This window comes from Carcharodon carcharias (genome assembly GCF_017639515.1).
Source record: "Carcharodon carcharias isolate sCarCar2 chromosome 37 unlocalized genomic scaffold, sCarCar2.pri SUPER_37_unloc_1, whole genome shotgun sequence".
Lineage (NCBI taxonomy): Eukaryota > Metazoa > Chordata > Chondrichthyes > Lamniformes > Lamnidae > Carcharodon > Carcharodon carcharias.
In genome coordinates, this window is record NW_024470758.1 from 4524704 (window position 1) to 4540516 (window position 15813).

General features: G+C 44.2%; 1 protein-coding gene across 3 annotated transcripts in view; it reads right to left on the reverse strand.

The window, feature by feature from the left end:
* Positions 1 to 15813, reverse strand: part of LOC121274602 (pyruvate carboxylase, mitochondrial-like) — a 1197472-nt gene that overhangs the window by 1081602 nt on the left and 100057 nt on the right. For all 3 annotated transcript variants that reach the window (XM_041181940.1, XM_041181941.1, XM_041181942.1), the window contains exon 8: positions 13679 to 13830. In XM_041181940.1, coding sequence (XP_041037874.1) covers positions 13679 to 13830 — 152 coding nt within the window. The remainder of the gene's footprint in view (positions 1 to 13678; positions 13831 to 15813) is intronic.

Below are 15813 nucleotides of genomic sequence, written 5' to 3' on the forward strand. Positions count from 1 at the left end.
GCCTTGATTTTTTTTGCTGAAGTCATGGACTGGGACTTAAACCCACAACCTTCTAGTTCAGAAGCTAGCGTGCTACCAACTGAGCAAAGGCTGACACTGACATTATATCTCGCCTCACCTCCGAATCTTTCAGACTCTTTCCATTTCTGTTGAAAGGTCATCGACCTGAAATGTTAACTCTGTTTCTCTCCACAGATGCTGCCTGACCTGCTGAGTATGCCCAGGGCGTTCTGCTTTTATTTCAGAATTCCAGCATCCGCAGTATTTTGCTTTTGTGCTTAAGGTTCTTACCAGGTTGCATCCACCCATCAGGCAACTCATAACCACAATGGAGCCCCGTTCCCTCTGGCTGTATCTTTCAGTGCGAGGCCAATAACTCTTCCCCTGACCATAGCCTCTGGTTGACATTAAAATAAACAATGCTCCACAGAAGCTATTTCTGACACCCCTACATGAGCCTATTATACAATTTATAGAACGCAATTAACATTTTAATATTAAATGGGATAGTTTCACTTATACCTCAGTAAGATAAATATGAGGTGGCAAGGCAAGATTAAAATAAATATTTAATATACCCACAATCTATGCATTTTATGAGTCCAAAATGAGCCACCACCTTTGGTGGTCACCATTCTTCAAGATAGGTCTACAGTCAATGTGGTCCCAATTGAGAAGAAATTGTTTCATGATAATTGTATAATTGGACTTGGTGCGAGGAAGAAGGCGAGTGTAAAGTTTATCAGTGCAGAATGTGCTGACCGTCTCACTTCACATGAAGGAGCACCAAGGTTGCCAGATAAAGCTCTAACTACCAAAGCTGGTAGTGGGTGCCAGGTGAGTTCAGGCAGCCTGTGAAATAAATTAATCAATCCATAAAATAAAGCACATCTTTGTTTTGTGCACAGAGTTTAATGGGACAGAATTAACAATCCCTTGGACAAATGTGGATTAATTAAAAATGCCAGTTCAGATTTGTTAAAGACAAGCTGTGTTTAACGAACTTGATTGAGTTTTTGATGAGGTAACAGAGAGGGTTGATGAGGATAATTGGTTGACATGGACTTTTCAAAAGGCATTTGATAAAGTGCCTCATAACAGGCTTGTCAGCAAAGCCAAAGCCCATGGAATAAATTGACAATGGCAGCATAAATATTATGTTGACTGAGTGACAGGAAACAGAGTAGCAGTGTATGGTTGTCTTTCAGACTGGAGGAAGGTATACAGTGATGTTCCCAGAGTCTGTACCTAGACCTCTGTTTTCCTTGACATATATTCATGACTTGGCTTGGGTGTACATGGTGCCATTTCAAAATTCGTAATTGACAGAAAACTTGGAAATACTGTGAACTGCGAGCATACAAATAGGTTTCAAAAAGATATAGACAAACTGGTGTTAGTGGCGGACACATGACAGATGAAATTAATGCAGAGAAGTGTGAAGTAATACATATTGGTAGGAAGAATGAAGAGAGGCAATATAAAATAAAGGCTATGATTCTAAAAGGGAGCAGAGGGACCAGGGGGTATATTTGCACAAATCATTGGATGTGGCAGGACAGGTTGCGAAAGTGGTTAAAAAGGCATAATGGATCCCGGGCTTTATAAACAGAGGCATAGAGTACAAAAACAAAGGAATTATGGTAAACCTTTATAAAACACTGGTTCAGCCTCAGCTGGAGTATTGTGTCCAGGTTAGGAAGGAAGCGAAGGCTTTGGAAATGATGCAGAAAAGATTTAAGAGAATGGTTCCAGGGATAAAGGACTTCAGTTAACTGGAGAGAGAAGCTGGGGCTCTCCATCTTCGTGAAAAGAGGATTGACAGTAGATTTGATGGAAGTGCTCAAAATCATGAGGGGTCTGGGCAAAGCAGATAGGGAGAAAATGTTTACATTGGCGGAAAGGTCGAGAACTAGAGGACAATGATTAAGGTGAACGGCCAAAGAAAAAACAGTGACATGAGGAATTTATTTTTAAGCAGTGAATGGTTAAGATCTGGAATGCCCTGCCTGAGAGTGTAGTGGAGGCAGATTCAAGTGTGCTTTTCAAAAGGGAACTGGATCATTATCTGAAGAGAAGTATTTTTCGGGCTGTGAGAAGTATTATTGAAAGCTTGCCTAGATTTTAAGGCAAGGACAGACTCTAGAAGGTCTGGGGATTTGGGACTCATCCCAAAAATGCAATTGAAAACACAAGGCTTGAAACAATCAAGAGTAAAATGGCCTGAAAATGTTATGGTCCCTGCACCCCTATCAGGTGCCTAGAATTCTTTCCCTCTTGATTGCTGAAGGCACATACACACTTTGCACCATAAATATGTTAGTCATAGCTCAGTCGATGGCACTCAATACTCTAAATGAGAAGGTCAAGGATTCAAGTCCCACGCCAGAGACTAGAGCACATAATCCAGGCTGACATCTTCCAGTGAAAAACTTGAGGGAGTGCTGCACCGGTGGACATGCATATGGATCGCAAGGATGGCACTGTCACTATTAGAAGCAGCAGCAGGCGGAGTTCTCCAGAGTGTCCTGTTTTATCTCCAAAACAGTGTCATTAAAACAGGTCATCTGGACATATCACATTGCTTTTTGTGGGAGCTTGCTGTGCACAAACTGGCTCCGATCCATACTATATTAAAACAATGACTACTCTTAGAATCATCTCTCAAGACTGAAGTTTTCTTTTACAAAATGGAAGGATTTGGCATGATCTGTACATGTGGATGCGAACATGGAATTTTTTTTTTAAAAAGGTCATAAAGTTCACCTTGGAACTGTCAAGAAGCAGGCCTCTTCCAAGAAATCACCTGACCTATGTGATACTTGAGAAGGAGCTGTTTGTTTGTGTTGAACTGCAAAGCACTTTAATTAATGAAGCTGGGAGGCCAAAAGGCAATCACATGGGATCCGGAATCCACAGCTTCTGAATGTGATGAGATTCAATCGAGGCTTTCAAAAGAGAATTGGATAATTATCTGAAGAGGGAAGCTATGCAGGGCTACGAGGAAAGGTGTGGGGGTGGTGCTAGCTGAGTTGCTCTTACAGAAAGCTGGCACGGGCACAATGAACAGAATGGCCTCATTCTGCACTGTAACCATTGTATGATTCTATGATGCTGAGGTTGTGAAAGGTGTGAAAGAAACACAAGCACTTTCTTTTTTTTAAAAAAAAATCCAGTTTGAATTCACACCACAGCAGTTACTGGATACAAGTTATTTAAAGTTATTCAAGCCAGAGTGCCTCCTTTGAAACTACTATCTTAATCAATCATGAGACTAACTGAACAAATTTACTTCCAGAAATCCTGCCAAGGAACAGACCAAAGGTTCTTATTGTTCTTCAGCATTTCCTTCAGCTGTTCAAGCAGCAGGTGACAGTCAGATAAAGGAGTGAATTTGCAGAGCTTTCAGATAAACCTGGCCTCCATTTAAAGAAGAGTGAAATACAAATTACTTTTTAAACCGACTCACTGAAGCCCTTTTTTCTTCGACTTGGAAAAATAGTTTCTCAAGTACATAATTAAACAGGGCTCAGAGTAAACATGTTGATGGAGAGCGCTAACAACCCTCTTCTCCACAAAGTGAGAGGTTTCACACAATCTGAAAGTGGTAATAAAAGGGAAGAGTTTTTTTTTTCTCTCTCATTGCTTACTCTATGGCAACAGCTGCACTGGGAGGAAGCTATGCTGAAGGCAGGGATGCTGTACCAGGAGACAGAGAGTGAGAAGGTGAATTTGAAGGACAGCTCAGCCCCTCAGTTCCACGTCACACTGCAGAGAGACTGTTGTTGATATTTCACCTTACAGTGTGACTTGGCTGAAAAAAGTGAAACCTTGCTGTTCATATTTTTGCCCTGTTTGCAAATTCCACCCGCAACCACCCCCCACCCCCAGCTCCTGATGTTAACTCTGTACTAGGCTGGAAAAAGAAAATTATTTACATAGAACTTTTCACAACCACGGGGTGTCTCAAAGCACTTTAGAGCCACTGAATTACATTCTTTCAAGTGTAGACACCCGTAACCAATTAATGCATGGCAAGATTCCAAAAGCAACAATGTGTTAATGATGAGATGATGTGTTCAGGGATAAATACTGATCCAGGTCTTCCCTGTGGGGTAGAGGCGAACCAGCAACTGGCCCAAGTGACCATCTTTCAAGCAAGAGCCTTAACTAGGAGCACTGGCGGCTTGTTAAGGACACCAGCTGGGCCACACGGGGAGAGCAGGATCACAGCTAGGAGCAGGAAGCCTGGATGATGTTGCTCTCCTTAATGCAGAGGTCCTGAGGCTGACAACCTGCTTTTCCGGAACGCTTTTAACATAAAGAACACTTTGTGATGTCTCACTAGCTGGGGTTAGGAAAATGAATGTCCTTTATCAGCACCCGAGCCAAGATCAATTCAGTACGGTCAATCAGGGATTGAGCTTGCTCAGTTGGTTCGACTCAGCTACTTGGTGCCTTAACTCACTGAGCGAGAGAAATCTGTTGTTTTTTTTCATCAAATTTGGTAGTCGTCGAGTTTTTGTATTTCCCAATCAATTATCCCATCTCCTTCCTATGAGAAACCCCAATGTCATTTGCACAACTTAATGAGAGTGAATTCTTTCCATTTGGGAATTCGGATTAAAGTTTTTTTTCTCCCTGATCTGCAGTGACAATATGTGCCTTCCATTAATCACCCTCTCACTTAAGGGCTTGTCCCTAAGTTGGCAATCAAATGTATTTTGATTTGTTTGGATTCTTCTTCCCCATCTCTCTATTTCCCCCCCACCCCGCTCTCGGTCTCTCTCTCTCTCTCTCTGACAGTGAGGCTTTATGTCAAACGTGCTTGAGCAATGCAAATTGTTCTTAAACACCCATCCGAGAGATCTATGTCCAGCAGAAAGTCTAGGAATTACTCAGCAGATAGGTAGCATTGTAAAGAGAAAACAGCTGCGGTTAGCGTTTGAGGTCAAGTGACCATTCATCAGGACAAGTCATGTCACAGAATTCACAGAACTGAATCGCAGGATGGTTACAGTAAAGAAGAGGCCATTGAGCTCACTCTGTTTGCGCGGCTCTCCAAATGAACAACGCACCTAATTGCTCCTCTCCCACCTTCTCCCCATAACCCTGCACATTCTTCCTTTTCAGATAATAATCCAATTCCCCCTTGAATGCCTTGATTGAACCAGCCTCCACCAGTCTCAGGCAGTGCATTCCAAATCTTAACCACTCACTGAGTGAAAAAATTTTTCCTCACGTCTCCATTGCTTCTTTTGCCAATTACCTTAAAACTGTGCCCTCTCGCACTCAATCCTTTCACCAATGGGAACAATCTCTCCCTATCTACTCTGTCCAGGCCCCCCATGATTTTGAACACCTCCATCAAATCTTCTCTCAACCTTCTCGACTCTAAGGAACCAGTCCCAACTTCTACAACTATATAGGTAACTGAAGTTCCTCATCCCTGGAACCATTCTTGTGAATCTTTTCTGCACTCTGTCTGATGCCTTCACATCCTTCCTAAGTGTGGCAACCAGAACTGGATGCAATACTCCAGTTGAGGTCGAACCAATGTTTTATACAAGTTTAATATAACCTTTTCATTTTTGTACTCTATGCCCCCATTAATAAAGCCCAGGATACTGTTTGCTTTACTAACCACGTTCTCAACATGTCCTGCCATCTTCAATGGTTTATGCATATTCCCTCTGATCCTGCACCTGCTTTAGAAATACAACCTCTATTTTATATCGTCTTTCCTCATTCTTCCTACCAAAAAGATGAAAGGTTGTGGACCTAAAATGCTAACCCTACCTACCTCCCTCCAAGGACGCTCCATGACCTGCTGAGTGACTTTGATGTAAGATTTCCAGTATCTGCTATGTTTTGCTCTGCGCTTAGCAGAAATCCTTTTTCAAGTCCTTCACAATGTTAAACTTCTATGAAGCCTCTCATTATTCTTTTCTTCTCAAGAGGGAAATTACCCAAAGTACTCTTCATAGACAGTCCTCTCAGTTCCGGAGCTAATCATGTCATTTTCTACCAGTCCTTCTACAAAGACGCAGGTCTTTAAAGTGGGTCAACCAAAACTAGACAGAGTGCTATTTGGTCTCATTCTGTGTCTGCACCTTATCCATACCACAAAATTGATCCAATTCCATTTTCATCAAGATCTCTTCCACATTAAAAAAAGTACATGCCTCCCAGTGTGACACTTGAAAATAATCTACCTCCCGTATGCCTTACTCAATCAGCGTCATTGTTACACCAAGTCTCCATGATTACATCACCCCTCTCTCCAGCAAGAAGCTTCACATCTCTCATTTTATCCACAATATTCTCAGTATTTCTGTGCAGCTCTTTGAGACATCCACTCCATAAACTGATGTGCTCACCTATATCGGTACGGGGGTCAAATCATGTGGAGGCGACGCGGGTCTCGCCTGCGGTTGCAGAGCCAGTGAGAGGCCTGTGTTGCCTCCTTTGGGGAAGGCCCTCCGAACCAAGAGCCAATCAGGCAGTGGAGCAGCCAACAGCGGGCCTTTCCCCAGGATCATGACACCGAGGTTGGAGGGGGTGCAGGAGTGGGAGGGGAAAGGTGGTGGGTGGGAGGCGGAAGTTCAAGACCCAGGGAAGCAGAGTTCCTGCCCACCGAAAGCTAACAGCCAATCAGAGGCCAGCACCTCTTTTGCTCAGCAGTGTCACTGGGGACACTGTTGGGGTTGGCTATTGGCAGAAACGACAACCACTAGAGTTTCAGAGTTGTGGACTGACCCAAGCCAGAGGTAAGCAACAGCGGGAGGAGTTTCGCAGGGTAGGGCCGCAGGGTAGAAGGGTGTAGGGGGTTTTGTTTGGGGGGAGGAGTGCGGGTGGGGGTCAGCAGCAAGGGCAGGGGTGGGTGGCTCTCAACAGATCTCTCCCTTCTTGATGCCAGGTTTCTCGATCAGGCACTGTGCCTTTAAAAGAGGGGCAGGTAGATTTACTTGCCATGATCCCCGTATGGTAATAGGCCCGCCCACAGCTTGGTTAACACCACCGGCAGTGGGATGAGCCCATTAAGTTGTCATTAATTGCCCACTTAAGGGCCTCAATTGATGGCGGGGCGAGAAGGCTTTCCCCACGCCCCCAGACTAAATCGAGGTGGAGGAGGGAAGGCGGCAAGGTGCTCGCCCGCCACTGTCCTGAACAATTAAATGCCCATCCCTCCTCCAGACGTGCCACTAGAGAGGGAAGAAGATTCCTTCCATTATTTCCCCACTTAGTCCCATCTTTATTCACCTCACATCTGAACTGTCACTTACTAGCTCCTGCTCTGTCCCATATCCAGTTTTGGTGTCCTTTCCACCTTCATCACTGACACTATAAAAATGCAAGTCTTTTACTGTCAATGTAGGGTGGTGAGTGTGTGGAATGAACTGACTGGGAAATGGGGGCTGATAATGTGGGAGATCTTTGAGTGAATGGAAAATTCAGTGGGATTAGTTTTTGAGATGGGACAAGTCGATCTATTGACCTTCCTTTCCTACCTGTCTGAATGGAAGCAATATTTACTGGAAAACAACTTCTAACCCAAGGTTACCCTCAATTCACGTACTCTCATGTTTGCCAATAATCTCGTATAGAATCTTATCAAGGGTTCAAGGAGAAAACCCACCACAGCTTCTCCAGGCAACAAGGGACGGACAACAAATGTAATGTTACCCATGTTTCAAGCACAGAAAGTGTGAGGTGGGAGGACTAACACGGCAGGGAATACACAATGAATGTTAGGACTCTAGGAAGTACAGAGGATCAGAGGGATCTTGGTTTACATGTCCATAGATCCCTGAACGCAGCAGCACAGGTAGATGCGATGGTTACGAAGGCATACGGGATACTTGCCTTTATTAGCCAAGGCACAGAATATAAGAGCAGGGAGGTTATGTTGGAGCTGTATAAAACGTTACTTAGGCCACAGCTCGAGTACTGTGCGCAGTTCTGGTCGCCACAATTTAGGAAGGATGTGATTGCACTGGAGAGGGTGCAGAGGAGATTCATAAGGATGTTGCCTGGGCTGGAGCGTTTCAGCTATGAAGAGAGACTGGATAGGCTAGGGTTGTTTTCCTTAGAGCAGAGAAAGATGAGGGCGGACCTGACAGAGGTATACAAAATTATGAGGGGAATAGATAGGGTTGGTGGGAAGAAACCTTTCCCCTTAGCAGAAGCGGGACTAACCAGGGGGCATAGATTTAAGGTAAAGGGCAGGAGATTTAGAGGGGATTTGAGGAAACATTTTTTCACCGAGAGGGTGGTTGGAATCTGGATCACACTGCCTGAGGGGGTATTAGAGGTAGGAACCCTTACAACATTTAAGAAGTATTTAGATGAGTACTTGAAACGCCATAGCATACAGGGCTACGGGCCAAGTGCTGGAAAATGGAAATGGAATAGATAGGTGGATCGTCAGCATGGACACGATGGGCCAAGGGACCTTTTTCTGTGCTGTATAACTCTATGGCTCTATAACAGACAATAATAAAGAGAACACAAAAAGTCAGCCCAGCCCCAGAGACTGCAAAGGAAAGGAACCAGTGCCCTGGTCAGTAAGACAGGGTACAGACAGGATGTGTTTTGGTTTTAAGTCTGATGATCTACAAGAGTGAGCTAACCCTAAGATTGATAGATAGAGGGTATTAATTGTTACAGCACCAAGGCAAGTTGATGACATTGAAATACAGGTCAGCCGTGACCTGAGTGAATGTTAGAACAAACTTGAAGGGTTGAATGGTCTCCTCCTGGTCCTCCTGCATGTGTGTTCATTGCCTTTGTAACAGTATATAGACAGTATACCAACTGTATCAAATAGCTCTCATCAATTCCATCACTCTGTTTTCACTACAGTGGGATAAAAGAGTTTAAAGTAGGTTTTACCTCACCCAAAGTTGCTACAATGTAAAGGGGAGAATGTTTGTCTTTGAAAGAGTACAGTAGATATAGCTCTTGGGGCAAAAGGGATCAAAGGGTATGGGGAGAAAGTGAGAGCAGGCTATTGAGTTGGATGATCAGCCATGATCATAATGAATGGCAGAGCAGGCTCGAAGGGCCGATTGGCCTAGTCCTGCTCTCAGTTTCTATGTTTCTATGTTTCACAAGAATGTTATCAGGGCTCCCAGCCACTTAGATTATGAGGAGATATTGCATACACAAGGCTTGTGTTCCTTGGAATCTAGAAGGCTAAGGAATCTAGAGGGGTTTAGGATTACAGAAGGAATTGATAGAGTAGATAGAGGGAACCTTTTCTGCTAATGGAGGTGTGTAGGACAAGGGGATATAACCTTAAAATCAGAGCTGGGCCATTCAGGAGAGAAATTAGGAAACACTTCTTTTGACAAAGGCTGGCAGGTGTGTACAACTCTCGACCCCACTCCACCTGCCCCGCAAAAAGAAGTAGGTGCTGGAGCTAAATTAATAACTTTGGAGATTGATGGTGTTTTGTTAGCCAAGGGATATAGAGCCAAGGTTGGTAAATGAGTTAAGCAGCAGATCAGTCATGATCTCTTTAAATGGCAGAACAGGCTCGGGGTGGATGGGGGGGCGAAGGGACGTGGGGAGGGGGGCTACCAATCCACCGGTGAAGAGATTGAACGAAAACATGTGTGTGTGAACATGGAGATCGGCTCCAAACACAAGGGAAGCATTATTACTCTCTTGGCTCCTGCTATCATGCTTAGGGGAGTGGGAGGATGCAGTGGAGCGGGTATGGGGAGGGGATGGGTAGGGCTGTGGAGCGGGTGGCGTGTATAGGAGTGGAACTGATACGTCAGTCCAAATTTGTCACAAGGTTCGCTTACTGCTTCTGAATATATCATAATGCTAATGCTCATCCATGTCACACCAAGGATGATTAACTTCAGTCATGCCAGATAGTGTCATAACAGATTAAACTTTGAACATTTTATTAACGTATTAAGTTATTTACATCAGAAGCTAGTTCAAATGTCACAGCAGCTTTGAATCATTCTGTGAGGATTATACAGACAAATCAGTCTGCAGGCTTCCTTTGTATGGTGTTATTTAGTCATCTTTCAATAGGTAAAAGCCTCCCTAAGACTGTTAAATCTCTACCAGTTTCAGTCTTTCTTGGCATCATATCCATGCGATCACGTTCTGCTCTTGCATGTCCCAGTAAGGTCAAAGGCATAACTAATTATATATTAAAAGTCAACACTTAGAAAATCTTTTGAAATTCAGTCTCATCATTCAGAGGACACAGGACAAAGAGATATGGGATTGTCAACTTGGTTTGGCGTCAAATGTGATGCTGAGGTTATTTATGAACAGTCTGCTTCAGCCTGAGACGGTAGCTGGCGGAGTGAAGGTACAGAGTTTGTGGTGGAGGTAGCCCTCCCAATGATTAACTGCAGGAAACTGCACTTGGTTTAAGACTGACAGTCTGGCAACACTGAGGCAGTGAATGAGTCTGGAGAGGTAAAGTTGGGTGTTGTCAGTGTCCATGTGGAACTACCTATTCAAACGATGTCACACATAGAGGAAGGAGAGGAGAGAGGCAAAGGTAGACCTTTGGGAAAACGGGAGTGGGAAAAGAAGCCATCTGAGGAGGTAACTGGATGGGAAAGAGTGAAAGCAAGTGAAGGTAGCCCAACACAGCTGGACAATGAAGGATGGAAGTGAAGGCGGATGGTGTAGGCAGCCTTCTCAAAGGCTTCAGGCAGATCAAGAAGGATGCAGAGGCATAGTTCACCATGGTCACAGTTAGAGAGAACATTATTTGTTACTTCAATTCAGGTTGTTCCTTTAGGATGACATGCACAGAAACCTGAGTGGGGAAATTCAAACTGGGAGTTGCAGGAAAGATGCGCAAGGATTTGGGAGGCTCTAAGATGCTGGAGAGGAAAGGTAAGTTATTCACTTACAGATACAATGTTTGAGAAATACACTGCCTGGTACTGGGTAACTTAACAGCCCAGGAACTCCGTTGAAAGTTAGCCGTAAAGGCAACCTGGCCCACATGAAGAATGTTCCACAATCAGTTATTCAGAGGCAATGGGTTTCACTTCTTTCAGATTCCCTTTCACTCTTTAAGGCAATGGCGTCCATTATGACCAAGATCCCCTGTGTACATAATGCTTTGGTATTTCCATCTCTCCGCATCAGAGCTTCGACACTCAGACTAATCTGCACGCTACGTTTGTATTTAAACAGAAAACTCACACACATTCTAGATATGCAATGTACATGTAAAGAAAGACTCGCCTTCCTATCGCATCTTTCATGGATCACAGCATGTCCCAAAGCACTTCACAGCTAATGAAGCACTTTTGAAGTGTAGTCACTACATATAAACATACAAATCAGGAACAGAAGTAGGCCATTCTGCCCCTCAAGCCTGCTCTGCCACTCAATAAGATCGTTTCTGATCTGATTGTGGCCTCAACTCCACATTCCGTCTACGGGCGATAGCCTTTGACTCCCTTTTTAGTCAAGAGTTTATCTACCTCTGCCTTAAAAATATTAAATGACACTGCCTCCATCGCTCCCTGGGAAAGAGAGTTCCACAGATTCAGGACCCTCAGAGAGAAAGAATTTCTTCTCATCTCAGTTTTAAATGAGGGACTCCTTATTTTTAAACTGTGTCCCCTAGATCTAGTCTCTCCCACAAGGGAAAACATCCTTTCCGCATCCACCTTGTCAAGTCCCCTCAGGATCTTATATGTTTCTATAAGATCATCCCTCAAAATTCTAAACTCCAATGGACACAGGCCCAACCTGTCCAACCTTTCCTCATAAGGTTGCATCTCCATCCCAGGTATCAGTCAAGTTAATCTTCTCTGAACTGCTTCAAATGCATTTACATCCTTTCTTAAATAAGGAGATTAAAACTGTACACAGTACACTAGGTGTGGTCTTACCAACGCCCTGTACAACTGTAGCAAAACATCACTACTTTTATATTCCATTGACATTGCAATAAACAGCAACATTCCATTTGCCTTCCTAATCACTTGCTGTACCTACATACCAACATTTCCTGATTCATGCACCAGGACACCCAGATCCCTCTGCACCTCAGAATTCTGCAATCTCAATCTCTATTTAAATAATATGCTGCTTTTCTATTCTTCCTGCCAAAGTGGACAAGTGCACATTTTCCCACATTATACTCCATCTGCCAGATCTTTGCCCACTCACTTAACTTATCTATGTCCCTTTGCAGGCTCCATGTGTCCTGTTCACATAGTGGTAATGTCACTGGACCAGTATTTTAGACATCCAGAGTAATGGCCTGGGGACCAGAGTTTGAATCCCAGCACAGTAGATGGTGACATTTGAGTCCAATAAAAATCTGGAATACAAGGTCTGACGAAAACCACAAAATCATTGCCAATTATCATAAAAACCCACCTGGTTCACTAATGTCCTTTAGGGAAGGAAATCTGCCATCCTTACCTGGTCTGGCCTACATGTGACTCCAGACTCACAGCAATGTGGTTGACTCTCGCAAAAAATGCCCTCTGAACAAGGACAATTAGGGATGGACAATAACTGTTGGCCTAGCCAATGATGCCCACGTCCCATGAAAGTATATAAAAGAAAATCAGCAACCATATATTTGATCCCTTCATCCAAGTCATTGATATAAATTGTAAACCGCTGAGGTCCAAGCACTGATCCCTTTGGCACCCCACTCATCACATCTTGCCAACCAGAAAAAGACCTATTTATCCCTATTCTCCGCCTCCTGTGAGCTAACCAATCCTCTGTCCATGCTAACATGCTACCTCCTACACCATAAGCTCTTATCTTCTGTAGTAGCTTTTGGTGACTGTTGCAGTTAGGAAACACGGCAGCCAATTTGTGCACAGCAAGCTCCCACAAAAAGTAATGTGACAATGACCAGATAATCTGTTTTTGTGATGATGAATGTGGGATAAATATTGACCACCAGGGAGAACTCCCCTGCTCTTCTTCAATGTAGTGCCATGGGATTTTTTATGTTCACCTCGGAGCAGATGAGGCTTCGGTTTAAAATCTCATCCGAGAGATGGTACCTCCGACAGTGCAGCGCTCCCTCGGCACTGGCAACAGGAGGGCCTGCTTCAATTATGTGCACCAGGCTTTGGAGCAGGACTCAGATCTAACTCTGAGGCCAGAGAACCACCAACCAAGTCACAACCAACACTAAGGAGGCAACAAATCTCCTTTTAACAGTTGTTACAAAATCTATGTATCATTGAATCTTTTTGCGGATTATTGGATGATGCAGCAGTTCAGGTTGTGCAAAGTTGATTAGCACATCGGCTAATTTGTTTCAATGCTTTCCTGAAGGAATATTCAGCATTCTCCAGGAAATCAGGGATAAATAATAGTGGGAAAAATGGAATCGGCCGCATATTATAGGACACTCATTGAAGTCAATGCAGAAGGCATCTAATAGGCCCTCAAGCTGATGTCCCCATTTTACATTATCACCAATAGTTCAATGGGCCCCCAACTAATTCAGTGTATCCAGCCCCAAACCTCTGAGTGTGCAACCCAGGCTATAATAAACTCGAGGTGTTACTGGCAGTGACTGCTGTTCGCTTTGCCCTGTAATGTCTGTCCCCTGCTTATCTGAAGCACCGAATGATCAACGGACAAGTTGGAGTTGATCAGCCCTGATCTCCATGAATATGCTGAACCAAGCAGCTCTTACCCGTTTAGCCAGCCTGACAGCATCGGAGGTGAGCCGGTCTCTCAGCTGCTGATCCAGCTGAGCAGCAGGAGCAATCTCCACTACCTTCTGGTGACGCCGCTGGATAGAGCAGTCTCTCTCATACAAGTGGATCACATTCCCATATTTATCACCTGGTAGAGCAAACACAGTTTCAGTAACTAGAGACACTCAATATATAATTACAATTATCTGTAAATTGCAGTCTGCCTCTCACTGGCACAAATCTGTGATCATGTTGCAACAACAGCTTATGTCAGCTGTTGAACTCCAGCCCATGAGTCAGATTTTGTGGGTTCACCACACCCCCACCCCCTCCTGCCACACACCAAAGGCTGGAGCCCCTAATCCAGGATGACTCTCTAGTCCAGAACTGAAGGAGTGCTGCATTATCAGGGGAGCCATCCTATGGACATGATGTTCAACGAGGCCCGAACTGCCCTCGCAGGTGAATGTAAAATATCCGACGGCCATCACTGGGAAAACAGCAGGTAAGTTCTCCCCGGTGATCTAGCCACTCTACGAACATCACAAAAACAAATTATTTGGTTCTTGTCACACTGCTGTTTGTGGGAGCTTGCTGTGCACAAACTGACTGCCAAGTTTCCGACTTTACACGAATGACTACACTTCAAGAAGTATTGCATTGGCTGTGAAACACTTGGAGATGTCCTGAAGTCATAAGAAATGCTGTATAGAAAGTCTTCCTTCCTTTTATATTTCTACACAGGACCTTCTGTGTATTGCTTTTCATATAAAGGTTACCATGTGCTTCACAAATAGGTGTAAGGAAGTGGGAACCCTGAGATTCGAAGCAGTGACCAAAAGCAATATTGAATAGGTGTTTTTTGAGAAGATTTTAGAAAGGGGACAGTCTTGGAGAGGAATTCCAGAGAACAGGATCAAGATGGTTGAAGCCTTTGGAACCAATGAGGTAGAAGCAGTTCAGAGAAGGTTCTGTCGGGGAGTGGCGCGTGGGGGTGGGGGAAGGGCGGGATTGGAGTTATCTTATGGGGAAAGGTTGTACAGGCTGGGCTCATATCCGTTGGAGTTTAGAAGAGTGAGAGATGATCTCATTGAAATGTATAAAATCCTGAGGGGACTCGACAGGATGGGTGCTGAAAAGATGTTTCCCCTTGTAGGAGACACTAGAACTAGGGGGCACAGTTTAAAAATAAGGGGTCTCCTATTTAAGACAGAGATGAGAAGAAATTCTTTGTCTCAGAGGATCGTGAATCTTTGGAATTCTCTTCCCCAGAGAGTGGTGGAGGCAGGGTCATTGAATATTTTTAAAGCAGAGGTAAATTAATTCTTGACTAACTAGGAAGTGGGCAGAATGTGGAGTTGAGGCCACAATAAGATCAGCCATGATTTTATTGAATGGCAGAGCAGGATCTTGGGGCCAAATGGCCTGCTCCTCTTCTTAATTCGAATGTTCATATGTATATTCATGAAGAGGACAAGGGAAGTCAGGGTTGGAATGAGAGCATTGCAGCATTCAGGAGCAATATAAGGATGGATTAAATTCCAGAAGCAGGGTGGGTTTAGGTCATGGAGGGTTGTATAGCCAAAGGAAAGGATTTGAGGTTTTGTATACTGAGTGACAGGGAACTACCTCAGGTCAGCAAGAATAGGTTATCAGGATAGGGTACATGTGGCAGAGTTGCAGTACACAGAGGAAGGCAGATAGAAATTGCAGCAGCAGAATTTTGTTTTCAGCCATTCTCTGGATGTGAACATCACATCCATTTATTGCCCATTCTTAATTGCCCTTGAGAAGGTGGTGGTGAGCTGCCTTCTTGAATCGCTGCAGTCCATGTGGAGCAGGAACACCCATAGCGCTGTTAGGAAGAGAGTTTCTGGTTCTGGAGTTCCAGGTTTCTGACCCAGCCACAGTGAAGGAATGGCTGATATAATTCCAAGGAGGGGAACTTGAAGATGGTGGTGTTCCCATGCCCCTGCCCGCCTTTGCCCTTCTAGCTGGTAGAAGTCACCAGTTTGGTAGGTGCTGTCGAAGGTGCTCTCAAATTATCCCAAAGCTTTTTCAAGTGTAGTCACTGTTGTAACACAGGAAATGTAGCCATCAATTGGTGCACAAACAGCCAAGTCATGTGTTT